The 21,118-nt window shown below is 44.9% G+C and overlaps 1 protein-coding gene across 1 annotated transcript in view; it reads right to left on the minus strand.

The window, feature by feature from the left end:
- LOC132780748 (archaemetzincin-1) overlaps positions 1–21,118 on the minus strand; it is a 37,494-nt gene that overhangs the window by 7,285 nt on the left and 9,091 nt on the right. Inside the window, exons 2-4 of the mRNA XM_067461819.1 lie at positions 5,931–6,270; positions 3,432–3,599; positions 2,997–3,125 (exon numbers count right to left, since the gene is read on the minus strand). Of these exons, the coding sequence (XP_067317920.1) occupies positions 2,997–3,125; positions 3,432–3,599; positions 5,931–6,234 (601 nt within the window). The 5' untranslated portion in view covers positions 6,235–6,270. The remainder of the gene's footprint in view (positions 1–2,996; positions 3,126–3,431; positions 3,600–5,930; positions 6,271–21,118) is intronic.

Genomic DNA, 21,118 nt, shown 5'->3' on the forward strand with positions numbered 1-21,118 from the left:
TATCTATCTATCTATCTGTATCTATGGCTGGATGGCTCTTTGTCAGGAGGGCTTTGATTACATTTTCTTGCCCTGGTGAAGGGAGTTGGACTGGATACCCCTCTATTCTGCTTTGGTTAGACCACACCTAGAATATTGTGTCCAATTCTGGGCACCACAATTGAAGAGAGATATTGACAAACTGGAATGTGTCCAGAGGAGGGCGACTAAAATGATCAAGGATCTGGAGAACAAGCCCTATGAAGAGCAGCTTAAAGAGCTGGGCATTTTTACCCTGAAGAAGGGAAGGCTGAAGGGAGACATGATAGCCATGTATAAATACGTGAGACAAAGTCACAGGGAGGAGGGAGCAAGCTTTTTTTCAGCTTCCCTGGAGACTAGGACACGAAACAATGGCTTCAAACTACAAGGAAGGAGATTCCATCTGAACATGAGGAAGAACTTCCTGACTGTGAGAGCCGTTCAGCAGTGGAACTCTCTGCCCCGGAGTGTGGCGGAGGCTCCTTCTTTGGAAGCTTTTAAACAGGGGCTGGATGGCCATCTGTCAGGGGTGATTTGAATGCAATATTCCTGCTTCTTGGCAGAATGGGGTTGGACTGGATGGCCCATGAGGTCTCTTCCAACTCTATGATTCTGTGAATCTATGATTCTAAATATTTTCTTTTGGTCATAGGGGTTCTGTATGGGAAGTTTGCCCCAGTTCTGTCATTGCTGGGGTTCAGAATGCTCTTTGATTGTAAGTGAATTGTAAATCCCAGTAACTACAAATCCCAAATGTCAAGTTCTGTTTTCCCCAAACTCCCTCTGTGTTCATATTTGGACATATGGAATATTTGTGCCAAGTTTGGTCCAGATCCATCCTTGGTGGAGTCCACAGTGCTCTCTTGATGTAGGTAAACTACAACTCCAAAACTCAAGACCAGTGCCCACCAATCCCAGCAACTACAACTCCCAAATGTCAAGGTGTATTTTCCCTAAACTCCACCAGTATTCACATTTGGACATATTGAGTATCAGCGTCAAGTTTGGTCCAGATCCATCATTGTTTGGGTCCACAGTGCTCTCTGGATGTAGGTGAACTACAACTCCAAAACTCAAGGTCACTGCCTTCTAAACCCTTCTAGTATTTTCTGTTGGTCATGAGAGTCCTGTGTGCCAAGTTTGGTTCAGTTCCATCGTTGGTGGAGTTCAGAATGCTTTTTGATTGTAGGTGAACTATAAATCCCAGCAACTACAACTCCAAATGACAAAATCGTGTTTTTTGAGTGATGGTCACTCCTTGGGTTAGTAGGTGCCTTGTGTCCAAATTTGGTGTCAATTCGTCCCGTGGATTTTGAGTTATGTTAATCCCACAAACGAACATTGTATTTTTATTTATATAGAGAAGATGTCTTTCTCAGCCTATTCACGTTTCCCTTCTGGAGGAACTTGAACCAGAGGAGAAATTAGGATTATTATTGAACCTGCCCCATCCAGACACAAGAATCTTCACAACTCAAACACAACACGGCACCCGAGGGCGCACTATTTCTTTGGGAGCTTGCCCCAGTTTGCAATTATCTGTGTGACTATTTCAATATGGGAATTCTAGCCCCAGTAAAGTCCTAGGAGGCTTAGAATCCAGAATTACGAAGCTGCAATAACCCAAATTAAAGAATTAGGCTGCGTAAAACATCAACATAAAACCATTAGTTAAACCCATTGCAATTTTAACGGGTATTAGACTCCTGTTTTTGCCTTCTCCCCCACACACATCTATCAAAGTGGCCCAGCTCCTGAATAGTTTAACAACATAATTGCTGCCTTATATAAAAGAGAGAGAGAGAACCCATTAAGTTAACGACTCCCCAACAAGGCTCATTGTTGACACCCTCCGCCTCATGATACATTCAGCTGCCATTGAAGGAATTTAAAGAGCAGGTGATAGAAAACAGCATAAAAGCAGAAAAACTAGCATGATTTCAGGATGCGTAGTCTCTCTACCATTGTTTTGCTCTGAAATGAGCAATTCAAAAATACAGGGTTAGTCAAAATGCATAGGCCAATAAGCCATTCAATTGAATGGCTTATTGGCCTATGCATTTTGACTAACCCTGTATATGGGAAGCTGGTGTAGGAGAGGAGCTGTAACATTTATTGGGAAACCTTGTGAATCGATCTTAATTGGGTTGTTGTAGGATTTTCAGGCAGCATGGCCATGTTCTAGAAGCATTCTCTCCTGACGTTTCACCTGCATCTCTGGCAGGCATCCTCCAAGGTTGTGAGGTCTGTTGGAAACTAGGAAAATGTGGTTTATATATCTGTGGAAACTTTAGGATTGGAGAAAGATCTCTTTTCTGTTGGAGCTAGGTGTGATGGCCAGTGATTAGCTGTCCCTGACTTTGACCAGGGTCCACTTTGACCAGGGCCCACTTTTGCTAGGGACCACTCAACCAGGGATCACTTTGACCAGGGCCCACTTTGAACAGGGATCTCTTTGACCAGGGATCTCTTTGACCAGGGACCACTTTGACCAGGGACCTCTCGACCAGGGACCAGTTTGACCAGGGACCAGTTTGACTTGAGACCACTTTGACCAGGGACTATCTTGACCAGGGACCACTTTGACTTGAGACCACTTTGACCAGGGTCCACTTTGACCATGGACCACCTTGACCAGGGACCATTTTGATCAGGGACCACTTTGACAAGGGACCACTTTGACAATGGCCCACTTTGATCAGGGCCCGCTCGACCAGGGCCCACTTTGACCAGAAACCACTTTGACCAGGGACCACTTTGACCAGGGACCAAAAGGGTTACAAATCAGTTTTTGGTCAACTTTAGATTTGGTTTGGTTCTTTGAGGTTCTGATTCAAAAAATTGCACTGGATAGACCACATCATCTCTAGTTTTTGATACAGAACATATGCCATCCAATAGTCGCCATCTGCTCGCGCACAGAAAACCATAGGAGTGTCTTATTATTATGGAAAATTACAAGATAGAAAGCAAACCTTGGCCTGGCAAAAACTTCCCAAAAGTGAAGCTCCACGTCTCGCAGGGGTAGAGGTCCGCAAGGGTGAGTCCCAGGACACAGAGGGCATCCATTGGCTTGTTGTTCTTCAGGAAGGTCAGAATCCCATCTACAGGAGCAGAGAAAGAGGAAAACACTAAAAGTTTCAGAACCTCTGGTGTAAAACAAGCTCTGGATGAGTAATTTTTTCTCTGATGACCAAAGGATGAACATATCTGGAAACAATGTCCCAAAAGGAAACAGTGACCGCCACTGCCCAATCATTCTGCAGGAAAACATGGTGTTTCCAACCTCACTTCCTTCCTCCCTGCTCTGGTCAAGAGTGATAAAATGTTGACTAATGAAGTGAAAAGGAAGGTGAGGATGAGCGAAAAGTGCTATGCCACACACCCCACCATTGTCCCCATCAGCTTACCAGCATGGAGTTGCACTCTGTCCGAATCCTGATTGTGGCGGTAACAGCAATGGATGGAGGAGACGGGGACAGAAGGAAGGCACTTAACGCGGAGGCCCAGGAAGAACGATTCGACACAGCTGCGGAGGGAATCCAGCAAGGAGATCCCAACAGGACCTTCACTTAGATCTGAAAGAAAAAGTGTGAAGTCAGTTACTTGTCCTTGCATGGTCTACAAAGAAGGTGGCAACAACACATTGCAGTGCAAATGAAAGAAGTTGGTTCAGAGCCGGGAAGGGTATTGTTTTGGACTGTGCTTCCCAAACTCCTCCAGCCACCGTGGCCACGATTTGTACTCTTTCCCAAGCTCTGCTGTAGTTTCATTATCTTTATAAAAACTAGACATGTGCACACATAAAGCAATATTTGGAGGTGGGGGTCACTTTGCGAATCAGGTAAGTAGCACCGGGATTGTGGTGCAGCTGGCTGAGTGTCAGCTGCATTAAGATCAATCTGACCAAAAGGTCATGAGTTCGAAGCCAGCCCGGGCTGGAGTGGGTGTCCAGCCATTGTGTAGCCCGTTGTCGACCTTTGCAACCCGAAAGGCAATTGCATCTGTCAAGTAGGAAAATAAGGTACCACCTTGTGTGGGAGGCTAAATTTAACTAATTTATGAGGCCATAAAGAAAAAAGACTCCGGGGAATGTGGAATGCGGAAGAACTTCATCGGTGTCGTTGATGGATGATGAAAAGCAGCAGCTCCCCTGGCGGCCAGAAAAAAGTTAAATAGCCTCAGTGTATTTGTGTGTTAAATGTTGTTTGTCAAACTGGCATTGAATGTTTGCTATATATGTGTTTACTGTAATCCGCCCTGAGTCCCCTGCGGGGTGAGAAGGGCGGAATATAAGAACTGTAAATAAATAAATAAATAAATAGTACAGATATACAAAGGGTGTTCATTAAAGATTTCCCCTGACCCTGCGGACTAAGAGCAATTAAACTTGGCCCAGTTCTGAGTCATTCTCTCTATCGGTGCCACCGAGGGACACACACTTCTCCCATCTTTTTAAGCAACTGTAAACACCTCGCTTGTAGAACTCAACAGGTTTCTCCAAAGGCCACATTGTGTCTTTGGAAATCAGAGTTTCCTCATCTGAAAAGTGCTTGCCCTTCAAAAATAACTTCCTTGTTGGAAAGAGGTGGAAGTCTGATAGTGCAAGGTCGAGTGAACAGGGGAGATGAGGTGGAATTTCAAAGCCACAGGAGCATGCATCTTCCATTTGGGCAACATGGGGGTTGTGAACTGGTGCATTGTCTTGCAGAAGGTGGACACCTTTGGTGAGCGTGCCACGTCTCTTGGTTTTGATTGCCGCAGCAGTGAAGCCTAGTCGGTCCCAGTGATTGTGGTCCCCTTGGCTAGGAAATCCATCAATCCTACGTACTGATCCCAAAATACTGTGCACATGACCTTGCTGCCAAGAGTTGGACATGTGCGGTGAATCATGATGCTTCCATTGCATCAACTGGACTTTAGTCTCAGGATCAGAGTGATGGAGCCAGCTTTCACCTTGTGTGATCAAAGCCTGAGAGCATTTGACTCGTTTCTGCTTCTGGAAAGGTGTGAGCAGTGGGGGGACCCAGCAAGTGGATATGTTACGCGTGTGAAGATAATCTTGGGTGATTTTTTCTACAGAACCCACACTAAACTTGACATTTTGGGCTAGGTGGCAAATGGTTATGAGGCAAAATGGTAACCCCCACTTCTGGATGTGTTCATCAATATTGGCGTGTTCATCAATAGAAGAGTGGGATCACCCTGGAATTGGAGATGTTTGCATCAAAGTCCGACCACATTGGAACTGATGATGCCAGTTCTTGACTCCATCATATGATGGGGAATCCTAACCATAAACCTCTTTCATCTTATCAAACGTCTCCTTTGGTGTGCGGCCTCTCAAGCAAAGGAACTTGAGAACTGCTTTGTATTTCACTGGGTCCATTCTCACACCACTTCAGCACTTGTACAATCAAGACCATTATCCGTTCTGAGTTGTAAATTGGCACGTAACCTATAGAGACTTCTATCATTACACATGTGCAGTTTCAACATCCTGTGATAAATAGAAGTGGGTCAGGGGAAATCTTTAATGAATGTCTCTCGTAGCAACAGCAACAGCCATTTTTTTTATCGTCTTGGCACAAAGCCACAGAAAACAACAGAAGTGTAACAATGCAAGAAAACACCATAAGTTAAAACATGGTATATCCTCGTGAAGTATGCTAAAACTATGGAAACATTAGTATATTAATGAAAACACTTTGTGTGCACATTGGAAAAAATACATATCTGTTTATCAATTTTTCTCTCAGGCATTAATTTAAGGAAAGTTTAGACATAAGCTGTTGCTCTTGTGAGACAGTTGGAAGTCAGAAACCCTTCCCAATCATCTGTTAGTTTACCTGGAAATCCCAATCTACTGTCTGCCACCCCTAGCTTATGTAATACCAGTGTTCAGTTACCTATGGGTTGCAAATATATGTGTTTCCTGTAGCATCGTTGCTTTCTCCTCAACAGCGAGTAGTAGAAAGTTTCAAAATCCTCCGGAGCATCAGGGTGGCTGAGAAGCCAGTCAAAGGCCGTCCTGATGAACAAGCTGCAGAAAAGTGTCCGGTGGGGATTGTAGGCCTCGGAGAGGAAGAGTTTTTCGGCACTCGAGAAGGCCTTGGCATACAGCTCTTGCAGCGCGGGGTTGGTTGTGATCAGCGCATCCTTCAGCGCCCGAGGTCCAAAACTGAACTCCTGGGCATGTCTGCACTGCAACATCGCTGGCAGCAAACCCTGGATCTGTCACGCTGTCTTCTGCGGGGAGAAGAAAACAATCAACAATCAATCCCATGCTTTGCTTTTGGGTAACCCTATCCAAGGAATCTGCATGCACTAACATTGCCTTAAACATTTTTCCCTACGTAATACCGCAACCCCTTAATACAGTTGCTCATGATGTGGTGATCCCCAACCATAACATTATTTTCGTTGCTACTTCATCACTGTAATTTTGCTACTGTTATGAATCATAATGTAAATATCTGATATGCAGGATGTATTTTCATTCACAGGAACAAATTTGGTACAAATAACCGATACGCCTAAAAGTGAACACTAGTGGAGTTTGGGGAAACAGACCTTGACATTTGGGAATTGTAGTTGCTGGGATTTATAGTTCACCTATAATCAAAGAGCATTCTGAACTCCACCAATGATGGAATTGAACCAAACTTGGCACACAGAACTCCCATGACCAACAAAAAATACTGGAAGGGTTTAGTGGGCATTGACCTTGAGTTTTGGAGTTGTAGTTCACCTACATCCAGAGAGCACTGTGGACTCAAACAATGATAAATCTGGACCAAACTTGGCACACAAACCAATATGCCCAAATGTGAACAATGGTGGAGTTTGGGGAAAATAGATCTTGACATTTGATATTTGCAGTTGCTGGGATTTATATTTCACCTATAATCAAAGAGCATTCTGAACTCCACCAACGATGGAATTGAGCCAAACTTGGCACACAGAACTCCCATGACCAACAGAAAATACTGGAAGGGTGGTCATTGACCTTGAGTTTTGGAGTTGTAGTTCACCTACATCCAGAGAGCACTGTGGACTCAAACAATGATGGATGTGGGCCAAACTTGGCACGGATTCTCAATATGCCCAGATGTGAACACTGATGGAATTTGGGGGAAATAGACCTTGACATTTGGGAGTTGTAGTTGCTGGGATTTGTAGTTTCCCTACAATCAAAGATAGATCAATGATAGAATTAGGCCAAACTTCCCACACAGAACCCCATGACAAACAGAAAATACTATGTTTTCTGATGGTCTTTGGTGACCCCTGTGACAACCCCTCACAATCCCCCCAGGGGTCGCGACCCCCAGGTTGAGAGTCACTGGTCCAGAGGGTTTGAAAGGTGCAGTGCTCCACAAGAAAACAGATACATATATGTTCTGTTTATATATGCTTCCCTGGAGACTAGGTCGCGGAACAATGGCTTCAAACTACAAGAAAGGAGATTCCATCTGAACATGAGGAAGAACTTCCTGACTGTGAGAGCCGTTCAGCAGTGGAACTCTCTGCCCCAGAGTGTGGTGGAGGCTCCTTCTTTGGAAGCTTTTAAACAGAGGCTGGATGGCCATCTGTCGGGGGTTATTTGAATGCGATGTTCCTGCTTCTTGGCAGGGGGTTGGACTGGATGGCCCATGAGGTCTCTTCCAACTCTTAGATTCTATGATTCTATGTTTGTGTGTTTGTAGTCAGGAAAGTCAGTGTTGTATGGTGATTTGAGTGCATTGGACTAATCCGGAGACCAGGGTTCAAATCCCGATCAGCTGCACAAACACAATGACGGTCTTGGGCGATCTCTCAGCCTCAGATGAGAGCAACACCCTTGGAACAAATCTTGACCCAAAAAAGCTGTATTCGGGTTGCAATAAGTCAGAAACAACTTGAAGGCATGCAACAATAGTTTGTCGTGAATCTTTTATAGTCAAACGTAGTCATCAGTGATGTTGTTCGAACGATATAATAGCACGTATTGTAGCAAAACTGCATCCTGTTTTTATCCATAGTTAGCAACTCAGATGAGCCCAAACAAAGAAGCTTTGTTTGCTTCCAGCGACTGTTGAAACAACGCATATTTCAAGTATTGTTCTCCCTCTCTCAAAAATAGCACAGGCGTGCAGAACCTTTTGACATCCCATCTTCAACCCCATTCTGCTGCACAGTTGGCCCATATTTTCTTATTACGCTGATGTCTGTTGTTATCGTTTCAGATGGTGACTGCCTTAGAAGGGGGCTGCCTGAGCCAAGCTGCGGATGAGTGACAGGGAGGGGAACTTTCAAAGGGAATAATTAATGGGTAGTTGTCACTCTTGGAGAGTTGCTTGATAGCAGCTGATTTACAAAGGGAATCATTTATGAATCGACTGCCACAAGTTGTAATTTAGGAATCCCTGGTAGGGATGGTACCTGTCAACGATGGTGCCACATTCGAGGAAGAAGCCCAAGAATGGGAAAGAATTACTCCATTGCATCTTTCCAAAATAAATATTGGTTGGGACGTGGTATTTAAAAGGGAAACATAGAATCATAGAATCATCGAATCAAAGAGTTGGAAGAGACCTCCTGGGCCATCCAGTCCAACCCCTTGCCAAGAAGCAGGAATATTGCATTCAAATCACCCCTGACAAATGGCCATCCAGCCTCTGCTTAAAAGCTTCCAAAGAAGGAGCCTCCACCACACTCTGGGGCAGAGAGTTCCACTGCTGAATGGCTCTCACAGTCAGGAAGTTCTTCCTCACGTTCAGATGGAATCTCCTCTCTTGTAGTTTGAAGCCATTGTTCCGCGTCCTAGTCTCCAAGGAAGCAGAAAACAAGCTTGCTCCCTCCTCCCTGTGGCTTCCTCTCACATATTTATACATGGCTATCATATCTCCTCTCAGCCTTCTCTTATTCTGGCTAAACATGCCCAGTTCCCTAAGCCGCTCCTCATAGGGCTTGTTTTCCAGACCCTTGATCATTTTAGTCGCCCTCCTCTGGACACATTCCAGAAACATTGTGCCACTATCTACATCGGTTTTTCTCAAGTTGCGGGTGGTGTCGGGGGGGTCGCCAAAGACCATCAGAAAACACAGTATTTTCTGTTGGTCATGGGACTTCTGTGTGGGAAGTTTGGCCCAATTCTTTCATTGGTGGAGTTCAAGGGGATCTTTGATTGTACAGAAACTATAAATCCCAGCAACTACAACTCCCAAATGTCAAGGTCTATTTTCCCCAAACTCTACCAGTGTTCACATTTGGGCAGATTGAGTATTTGTGCCAAGTTTGGTCCAGATCCATCATTGTTTGGGTCCACAGTGCTCTCTGAATGTCAATCACCACCAGACCCTTCCAGTATTTTCTGTTGGCCATGGGAGTTCTGTGTGCCAAGTTTGGTTCAAATCCATCGCTGGTGGAGTTCAGAATGCTCTTTGATTGTAAGTAAACTATAAATCCCAGCAACTACAGCTCCCAACTGTCAAGGTCTATTTTCCCCAAACTCTACCAGTGTTCACATTTGGACAGATTGAGTATTCGTGCCAAGTTTGGTCCAGATCCATCATTGTTTGGGTCCACAGTGCTCTCTGAATGTCAATCACCACCAGACCCTTCCAGTATTTTCTGTTGGTCATGGGACTTCTGTGTGCCAAGTTTGGTTCAATTCCATCATTGGTGGGCTTCAGAATGCTCTTTGATTGTAAGTAAACTCTAAATCCCAGCAACTACAGCTCCCAACTGTCAAGGTCTATTTCCCCCAAACTCCACCAGTGTTCACATTTGGGTAGATTGAATATTTGTGCCAAGTTTGGTCCAGATCTATCATTGTTTGGGTGCACAGTGCTCTCTGAATGTAGGTGAACTACAACTTCAAAACTCAAGGTCAATGACCACCAAACTCTTCCAGTATTTTCTGTTCGTCACGGGAGATCTGTATGCCAAGTTTGGTTCAATTCCATCATTGGTGGAGTTCAGAATGCTATTGGATTGTAAGTAAACTATAAATCCCAGCAACTACAGCTCCCAACTGTCAAGGTCTATTTTCCCCAAACTCCACCAGTGTTCACATTTGGGTAGATTGAATATTTGTGCCAAGTTTGGTCCAGATCTATCATTGTTTGGGTCCACAGTGCTCTCTGAATGTAGGTGAACTACAACTTCAAAACTCAAGATCAATGACCACCAAACCCTTCCAGTGTTTTCTGTTGGTCACGGGAGATCTGTATGCCAAGTTTGGTTCAATTCCATCATTGGTGGAGTTCAGAATGCTCTTTGATTATAGGTGAACTATAAATCCCAGCAACTACAACTCTCAAATGTCATGGTCTATTCTCCACAAACTCCACCAATGTTCACATTTGAGCAGATTGAGTATTTGTGCCAAGTTTGGTCCACATCATTGTTTGAGTCCACAGTCCTCTCTGGAGGTAGGTGAACTACAACTCCAAAACTCAAGGTCAATGCAACCGAACCCTTCCAGTATTTTCTGTTGGTCAGGGGAGTTCTGTGTGCCAAGTTTGGTTCAATTCCACTGTTGGTGGAGTTCAGAACAGTCTTTGATTGTAGGTGAACTAGAAATCCCAGCAACTACAACTCCCCAATGACAAAACCAATCCTTCCAATCCCACCAGTGTTCAGATTTGAGTGTATCAGATATTTGTGCTAAATTTGGTCCAATGAATGAAAATCATCCTGCATATCGGATATTTACATGACGATTCATAACAGTATCAAAATTACAGTTATGGAGTGGCAACGAAAATAATGTTATGGTTGGGGATCACCACAACATGAGGAACTGTTTTAAGGGGTTGCGGCATTAGGAAGGTTGAGAAACACTGCTATACAGCATTGGCTCTTGTGACTATAAGCACACAAACATACATGTATCTGGGTTGTTGTAGGTTTTTCCGGGCTATATGGCCATGTTCTGGAGGCAATTTTTCTCCTGACGTTTTCAGGAGAAAAATTGCCTCCAGAACATGGCCATATAGCCCGAAAAAAACCTACAACAACCCAGTGATTCCGGCCATGAAAGCCTTCGACAAAGACATACATGTATCTGTTTTCTTGTGGAGTGCTGCACCTTTCCAACCCATGTTTACTCTCCCAGTTATTTCCAGTGAATGTAATTTCAGTTGCGATGTTTCAGTGGCTGACTGTCTTTTTGGTTTTGCGTTGTTGTTGTTTACAAGTCGGATATTGCCTTGAGTGCCTGTCACACAGGAAGGCACTTGTTAGACACATATCACATTTCCATGAAGCTTGAGAGCTGTCAATTTAGGATCCCTCTTCACCAGAAAGAAATGTGCATAGTGTTCAGATAGTTAGGTTCTTGTGGGTTTTTTCGGGCTATATGGCCATGTTCTAGAGGCATTTTTCCTGACGTTTCGCCTGCATCTATGGCAAGCATCCTCAGAGGTAGTGAGGGTTGCTCTGAGTATGCTTGCCATAGATGCAGGCGAAATGTCAGGAAAAATGCCTCTAGAACATGGCCATATAGCCCAAAAAAACCCACAAGAACCTAGTGATTCCAGCCATGAAAGCCTTCGACAATACATTGTTCAGATAGTTGTTTCTCTACAAGTTTTTCTACAAGTTGGGGCTATGGAGACTAATTTGGAAGCTAATCTGGAGTTACAAGGAAGGGAACAACCTGTAGCCATTTGGATTTAATGATAGATGCCATCTCCCAGGATATGTGATCAGCATTGGCCAACAAGCAGACATAGAATCATAGAATCAAAGAGTTGGAAGAGACCTCCTGGGCCATCATCCAGTCCAACCCCATTCTGCCAAGAAGCAGGAATATTGCATTCAAATCACCCCCAACAAATGGCCATCCAGCCTCTGCTTAAAAGCTTCCAAAGAAGGAGCCTCCACCACACTCCAGGGCAGAGAGTTCCACTGCTGAACGGCTCTCACAGTCAGGAAGTTCTTCCTCATGTTCAGATGGAATCTCCTCTCTTGTAGTTTGAAGCCATTGTTCCGTGTCCTAGTCTCCAAGGAAGCAGAAAACAAGCTTGCTCCCTCCTCCCTGTGGCTTCCTCTCACATATTTATACATGGCTATCATATCTCCTCTCAGCCTTCTCTTCTTCAGGCTAAACATGCCCAGTTCCCTAAGCCGCTCCTCATAGGGCTTGTTCTCCAGACCCTTGATCATTTTAGTCGCCCTCCTCTGGACACATTCCAGCTTGTCAATATCTCTCTTGAATTGTGGTGCCCAGAATTGGACACAATATTCCGGGTGTGGTCTAACCAAAGCGGAATAGAGCATGGGGAGCATGACTTCCCTAGATCTAGACACTAGGCTCCTCTTGATGCAGGCCAAAATCCCATTGGCTTTTTTTGCTGCCACATCACATTGTTGGCTCATGTTTAACTTGTTGTCCACGAGGACTCCAAGATCTTTTTCACACGTCCTGCTCTCGAGCCAGGCGTCACCCATGGCGAGACTACAACAATTGGAGCAGATTGCCTCCATTCAGTTTGGAACTTTGGGCCAATCTTCAACCTTCATCCTAAATTTTCTCCCTCACAAGATGATAGAAGGGGGCATGAGCTTCACACTGTTTATATCAGTGGTTCTCAACCTTCCTAATGCCGTGACCCCTTAATACAGTCCCTCATGTTGTGATGACCCCCAATCATAACATTGTTTTTGTTGCTACTTCATAACAATCATTTTACTACTGCTATAAATCATAATGTAAATATTAGATATGCAGGATGTATTTTCATTCACTGGACCAAAGTGGGCACAAATACCCAATGCACCCACATGTAAATGCTAGTGGGGTTGGGGGAGGATTGATTTTGTAATTTGGGAGTTGTAGTTGCTGGGATTTATAGTTCACCTATAATCAAAGAGCATTCTGAACTCCACCAGCGATGGATTTGAACCTAATTTGCCACCCAGAACTCCCATGACCAATGGAAAATACTGGAAGGGTTTGGTGGGTATTGACATTGAATTTGGGAGTTGTAGTTCACCTATATCCAGAGAGCACTGTGGACTCATGCAATGGTGGATCTGGACCAAACTTGGCACAAATACTCAAACATGAACACTGGTGGACCACCCTCCCCAAACCAAGAATGGGCAGCTTGGAAGTCCCTGAACAGACTCAGAAGTGGAGTGGGCAGATCAAAAGACAACCTGGCAAAATGGCAGGACCACCTAGAAGAATCCTCCACCTTGTGCGACTGTGGAGCAGAACAAACAACTCTGCACCTGTGTGCTTATCTGCAATGTCCTGCCTCATGTACAGAGAAAGAATTGTTGGAGGCTACAGGCAATGCAGTCGCTGTTGCCCGTTTTGGGTCAAAAGATAATTAGCTACTTATGCTCCTTCTATTTTATCAGTTTTATACTAATTTATGCAAAGATTTTGATATGAAATAAATAAAACCTTTAAAAAACTATGCTGTTGTTGACATTCTTGCTAGCTGCTCCACCAGCACCAGTATTATTACCTGCTGCTGTGAAGTATATTGAGCTACAACCTCCATCGTCTCTGACTAGGCTGCTCCAGAATCTGTTTATGTTGGTGTCACAGTAGGGTTCCTGGCACCCATCCCCAACCCACCTCTTGTTCTTGTCTTTCATTTTCCATCCATTCCAACTGTGAACATCCAGAACGTCCTTGAGCCAAATCTACTTGTGTGGATGAGTCACTCAAATTAGCATTGTATTGTAGAAATAAATCGGGAGAAGGATATGCATGGACCATCTGCTTCAATGAAAAGGGTAAAACAAACAAAGTGGTGCCTCTACTTGGATAATCGACCCCTCAGCAGAGTCAGTGACTGTCGTCACCAAGCCTTAAAGACAGGCTAGGCAAAACTATAGTTAGGTGGATCTGGAATTGGTTAAGTGACCAAACTCAGAGGGTGATACTCCCCAATGAGCTTTGAGATTGGCTTTGAAAGCCAACCTTAAAAACCCTGGCATAGACACTGAGAACTGGGAAGCCCTGGCCCTTGAGCGCTCCAGCTGGAGGTCAGCTGTGACCAGCAGTGCTGCAGAATTTGAAGAGGCATGAATGGAGAGTGAAAGAGAGAAACGTGCCAAGAGGAAGGTGCATCAAGCCAACCCCGACCGAGACCGCCTTCCATCTGGAAACAAATGCCCTCACTGCGGGAGAAGATGCAGGTCAAGAATAGGGCTCCACAGCCACCTACGAACCCACCCCCAGGACACCAAACTTGGAGGACCATCATCCTCGGACTAAGAGGGATTGCCTAAGAAGAAGAAGACTCCCCAATGCTTCCTCTTCATCCTGGAAAGAAGTGATGAGTGGAGTGCCATCAGTAGGGTTCCATCCTGGGCCCGGTCCATTCAACATCTTTATTAACGACTTAGATGAAGGGTTAGAAGGCATCACCATCAAGTTTGCAGACAGGATCAAATTGGGAAGGAGAACCAATACTCCAGAAGACAGGAGCAGAATGCAAAACGTGCTCAGCAAATTCAAGAGATGATGGGCCAAAACTATCACAATAAAGTTCAACAGGGACAAATGCAAGAGACTCTACTTAGGCAGAAAAATGAAATGCAAAGAGACAGAATGGGGGATGATTAATGGTTCGACAGCAGGGTGTTTGATAAAGATCTTGGAGTCCTCGTGGACAGGAAGGTGAACATGAGCCAACAATGTCATGCAGCAGCTCGAAAGGCCAATGGGATTTTGGCCTGCATCAATAGGAGTCTAATGTCTATATCCAGGGAAGTCATGCTACACTTCTACTCTGATTTAGTCAGACCACACCGTGGAATCACACTGTGTCCAATTCTGGACACCGAAATTGAAGGGAAATGTTGACTCTAAGCTGGAATGTGTCCAGAGGGTGATCATAGAATCATAGAATCAAAGAGTTGGAAGAGACCTCATGGGCCATCCAGTCCAACCCCATTCTGCCAAGAAGCAGGAATATTGCATTCAAATCACCCCTGACAGATGGCCATCCAGCCTCTGCTTAAAAGCTTCCAAAAAAGGAGCCTCCACCACACAGAGAGTTCCACTGCTGAACGGCTCTCACAGTCAGGAAGTTCTTCCTCATGTTCAGATGGAATCTCCTCTCTTGTAGTTTGAAGCCATTGTTCCATTGCGTCCTAGTCTCCAGGGAAGCAGAAAACAAGCTTGCTCCCTCCTCTCTGTGGCTTCCTCTCACATATTTATACATGGCTATCATATCCCCTCTCAGCCTTCTCTTCTTCAGGCTAAACATGCCCAGCTCCTTTAGCCGCTCCTCATGGGGCTTGTTCTCCAGACCTTTTATCATTTTCGTCGCTCTCCTCTGGACACATTCCAGCTTGTCAATATCTCTCTTGAATTGTGGTGCCCAGAATTGGACACAATATTCCAGATGTGGTCTAACCAAAGCAGAATAGAGGGGTAGCATGACTTCCCTAGATCTAGACACTAGGCTCCTATTGATGCAGACTAAATCCCATTGGCTTTTTTTGCCGCCACACCACATTGTTGGCTCATGTTTAACTTGTTGTCCACGAGGACTCAAAGATCTTTTTCACTCGTACTGCTCTCGAGCCAGGCATTGTCCCCCATTCTGTATCTTTACATTTCGTTTTTCCTGCCCAAGTGGAGTCTCTTGCATTTGTCACTGTTGAACTTCATTTTGTTAATTTTGGCCCATCTCTCTAATCTGTCAAGATCGTTTTGAATCCTGCTCCTGTCCTCTGGAGTCTTGGCTATCCCTCCCAATTTGGTGTCGTCTGCAAACTTGATGATCCTGCCTTCTAACCCTTCATCTAAGTCATTAATAAAGATGTTGTGATGAAAATGATCAAGGTTCTGGAGAACAAGTCCTATGAGGAGCGGCTTTAAAAGCTGGGCATGTTTAGCCTGCAGAAGAGAAGGCTGTGAGGAGACATGATGAGGGCCATGGATCAAGATGTGAGGGGAGGTCATAGAGAGAAGAGAGCAGGCTTTTTTTTCTGCTGCCCTGGAGACTAGGACACTATGGAACAATGGCTTCTAACTACGAGAAAGGAGATTCCACCTGAACATGAGGAAGAACTTCCTGACTGTGAGAACTGTTCAGCAGTGGAACTCTCTGCCCCGGTGTGATGGCGCGAGTGGTGCCACCTATGTGTAGAACTGTTAGTTGCAAGATTTAAACTGTTGTATCATGCTTAATCCTGCCTTTTTACCCTGCTTATGTATAAGTTGGATTGATTAGTTACTTATAGGTGTCAATCAGTATTGTTTGGCTCCACCTCTTCCTGCAGGAGGGGAGTGCTTCCCTTTTTATTCTGCCATCAGTTTCTATCGGATGGACGTGAGTAAGAGACCTGGCTCTAAAAGCCCCTGCTTAAATTACCTCTCAGCACCAATTCTGAGGTTTTTTTACCCTTGAGACTTATGCTTCATGTTCAGACCAACCTGAACGACGTTGGAAGTCTCAAGCGCCTTCAAACCGGTTCTTTTGGCACCAGAGGAAGATCCTGAGTCTTCAAACATAGGCCATGTGAACTGGGGTTGTGGTTTGCTCCGGCATTCACAGCCATTGAGGAAAGAGGAAACTTGGAAAGGCTTCTCAGCTACAAACTCCTGGGACTTCAGAGACTGTAAAGTATATTTCTTCTATCCCTGTTGAAACATCAAGCTTATGCCTGAGAAAGATAACTCATTGTGAACCATAAATACCATTTCGAGTTATCTGTTGTGTTTTGGTCTTTGGGAGTTCCGGTTTCCTATAGGAGGGCAAGAAGCAATGCCCTGGGGAAAGATGCCACGTCCATGCCTCTCTCATTAAGAGTTATAGTTCCCAGGCACGATGGCACACCCGGAGTGTGGTGGAGGTTCCTTCTTTGGAGGCTTTGAAACAGAGGCTGGATGGCCATCTGTCGGGGGTGCTTTGGATGTGATTTTCCTGCTTCTTGGCAAAATGGGGTTGGACTGGATGGCCCAGGAGGTCTCTTCCAACGCTAGGTCTCTATGAAAGTCATCTTCTACATTTTTTTTAAATTTTGTTGTTGTTGACAGACATGGGGAGCAATTCTTTACTGGCATAGAATCATAGAATCAAAGAGTTGGAAGAGACCTCATGGGCCATCCAGTCCAACCCCATTCTGCCAAGAAGCAAGAATATTGCATTCAAATCACCCCTGACAGATGGCCATCCAGCCTCTGCTTAAAAGCCTCCAAAGGAGGAGCCTCCACCACACTCCAGGGCAGAGAGTTCCACTGCTGAACGGCTCTCACAGTCAGGAAGTTCTTCCTCATGTTCAGATGGAATCTCCTCTCTTGTAGTTTGAAGCCATTGTTTCATTGCGTCCTAGTCTCCAGGGAAGCAGGAAACAAGCTTGCTCCCTCCTCCCTGTGGCTTCCTCTCACATATTTATACACAGCTATCATGTCTCCTCTCAGCCTTCTCTTCTTCAGGCTAAACATGCCCAGCTCCTTAAGCCACTCCTCATATGGCTTGTTCTCCAGACCTTTTATCATTTTAGTCGCTTGTGTGCTGACATCCTTGAGCTGTCAGCACACAAGGAAATCTCACAATTTGGAAAACATAACTAAAGGGCAGGTGTTTTGAAAAGGATAAGACAACACCAAAATACAAAACGTGTTGCCAGAGTTCCCCGTTTCTTTGTTTTCGCGATGTTCCCATTCTGTTTGTCTCCTGGCACCGGAAGACCTTCGCACGCGTCGTCCTCCCCTGTCATTTCCAATGTACCCAAAGTCCTGCAAGGACAGGGAAGTAAGTGTAGACTGCCCCCGAGAGCTCATCAAAATAGAAACCATGTCTGGAGAGGAGCCCAAGGGCACATCGCAATGCTCTGCGCCGCCCAGGGCACCTTGTTTCCCTTTATGCTCCTCCGACAAGAACAGAGGCTTTCAGCAAATAGATCTTCACTTGGTTTTAATGTAAGAGGAGGCTGTGTGTGTGTGGATTTTTTTTTTGTACTGGCAACATTACAAAGGGCCTCTGCGTGCAGACAAAACAGATTCACATCCGACATTATTCTAATGTGCAGCTGGACACATAGGAAAATAGAAAGGTCCTGAGAAAGAGGCTTTTCTGCAGTCGTCAGTATGAGCTTTTTAAATCAGAGATAGGGATATTTCTTCAAACAAAAAATGTACGTAAAAGATAAACAAGTTTTTAAAAGACTGCTTATGCAGGGTTGCTGTGAGTTTTTCATGTCCCAGTAGCATTCTCTCCTGACATTTTGCCCACATCCTCAGAAGTTGTGAGGTCTGTTAGAAACAAGGCAAGTGAGATTTATATATCTGTGCGATGATGTCCAGGGTGGAGGTAAGATCTCTTGTCTGTTTGAGGCAAGTGTGAATGCCGCAATCGATCACTTCGATTAGCATTGAATAGCCTTGCAAGCTTCAAGGCTTGGCTCCTTCCTGCCTGGGAGAATCCTTTGTTGGGAGGTGTTAGCTCACCCTGATTGTTTCTTGTCTGGAATTCCCCTGTTTTTTGAGGGGTTATTTTTGTTGTCATGTCAGGAACAACCTGAGAAACTGCAAGTCGCTTCTGGTGTGAGAGAATTGGGTGTCTGCATGGACGTTGCCCAGGGGACGCCCAGATGATTTTTGATGTTTTATCATCCTTGTGAGAGGCTTCTCTCATGTCCCCGCATGAGGAGCTGGAGCTGATAGAGGGAGCTCATCCGGATTCGAACCTGTGACCTGTCGGTCTTCAGTCCTGCCGGCACAGGGGTTTAACCCACTGCGCCACCGGTGGCTCCTGTTTTTTGAGTGATGCTCTTTATTTAATATCCTGATTTTAGAGTTTTTTGAACAATAAAAATGAACAAAATCTGGCTACCAGTCTTAAAACACTCTAAAACCAGGACAGTTAAAAAGAACAACACTAAAAAAAACAGGGGAATTCCATACAAGAAACAATCAGGGCCAGCTAACTCCTTCCAACAAAGGATTTCCTCAGGCAACAACCAGCCAGGCTTTGAAGCTGCAAGGCTATTCAATGCTAATTCAAGGCTATTCAATGCTAACCTGCCTGTGGAACTGGCTTCCCACCGAGGTAAGATCGGCTCCGTCCCTCCTTTCATTTAGGAAGAAATTGAAGTCGTGGTTCTGGGGCCAGGCTTTTGGACAACAGACTATGTCCACTTTGGACATAGAATTGAATATGGAATTGACTGGAATGGTGACGCAGCTTTTAATACTTTTTTTTACTGTTTTAATGAATGTTTTACTTATTGTTTATAATTGTTATTATATTGCTCTGTTAAATGTAGTGGCATCAAATTGCTGCCAAATGTAAGCTGTCCTGAGTCCCCCTTCAGGGGTTGAAAAGGAACGGGATAGAAATACCAGAAATAAATAAATAATCAAGTGATCAATTGCAGCATTCACACTTGCCTCAAAAAGACACTTCTTTCTCCCACCCTGGACATTATTCCACAGGTATATAAACCCCACTTGCCTAGTTTTCAATGGGCCTTACAGCCTCCGAGGATGCCTGCCATAGATGTGGGCGACACGTCAGGAAAGAATGCTTCTGCAACATGGCCATACAGCCTGGAAAACTCACAGCAATCCATTGATTCCAGCCATGAAAGCCTTCGACAACACACTGCTAATGCAATTCGGTTTTCATAATCTTATTTTAATAGTATGTGATTGGGTCCTTCTGTGCTCGGAGAAGATAGACACACCAAGAACTATACGGATCCGGTCTGGTTTACCTGTCCGAACATATTCTCCCCTATGAACCATCAAGACAATTAAGATCTTCAGGTGGGGCTCTGCTCTCCGTCCCGCCACTTTCGCAATTGCGTCTAGTGGGGATGAGGGACAGGGCCTTTTCTGTGGTGGCCCCTCGGCTATGGAAGTCTCTCCCAATTGAGATCAGATCTGCCCCCTCCCTCCTGTCCTTCAGGAGGCTGGTGAAATCCTGCCTATCAAAGGAAGTAATGGTTGAGACCGGCTATGGAACAAAGTTATCGATCACACGCATGGACTGAGTTGGACATGATTTTAGCTTGGCGATTTGGCATATTTGTAAATCTAATCTAAATGTATTTTAATTTGCTGTTATTGTATGATGTTTTATATTGTATTGTTATTATGGAACTCTGTTGTGAGCCTGTCTGAGTCCCTCTACGGGGGTTAGAGAAGATCGGCATATAAAAGTTTTAAATAAATAATAAATAATACATAAATTTCGCTGTTGCAGGTTTTGCAAAGGCATCCAGTATCTCTTTGTCACAATGGTTATAGGGCTTATCAACCCCAGAAAAGCCTGGCCTTTTGTCACCAGCATTTGTAATCACCATGACATACATGTTACCAACTCTAGTTTGATCCCACAGTTTCCCCAGACCTCTGGGACCATGCCAATGTAGCTGAAGTTAATGTGCCACCTCTATTGTTATGATCACAGAGAATAAAGCATAGTACTGGATGCACCTGTGGTAGCAAAGGAGGAAAGCCTAACCCTGATTCCTCTGTCCCATAAGTTGAACTGCGACACCAATGATGCAGTTGTGAGGATTCACACAACCGAGAGCATGTCCACTCCTGCATTTCTTCTAGCAATGGAAGGTGAATGTGTGAATTAACTCCGCTGAGAAGCGCTGCTTCCTCTGCTGTCAAGGTGAAGGAGGGAGCCCTAGGGAAAGAACCCAATCTGCCTCTGCTTCCATATGCCAGGATCCCCTCCCTTGGAAACTGGGTCAACTCTGGAGTCGGGAGGGGCCCTGCTAAGAGAGATATCGAGGGCAGAAGCAGGCAGAGGAAGGAGCAAGGAAACTGAGGTGGCAGAAGAGGCTGCAGAGGAATCAAGACTACAAGAAGGCTGGCACTTGGGTGGCCTTTGAAAAGTGTGTGGAAACTTTGGCTGGCTCTGAAAGCTGGAGCCAAATGGATGACCGGCAAAGGCTAAAGCTTCTCAGAGAGTAGTGAATCCAGACTGCGGTTTGGTGCTGTGCAAGGTACTGAAACTAATCATACATAGAATCATAGAATCAAAGAGTTGGAAGAGACCTCATGGGCCATCCAGTCCAACCCTATTCTGCCAAGAAACAGGAATATTGCATTCAAATCACCCCTGACAGATGGCCATCCAGCCCCTGTTTAAAAGCTTCCAAAGAAGGAGCC

The sequence above is a fragment of the Anolis sagrei genome, chromosome Y (assembly GCF_037176765.1).
Source record: "Anolis sagrei isolate rAnoSag1 chromosome Y, rAnoSag1.mat, whole genome shotgun sequence".
NCBI lineage: Eukaryota > Metazoa > Chordata > Lepidosauria > Squamata > Dactyloidae > Anolis > Anolis sagrei.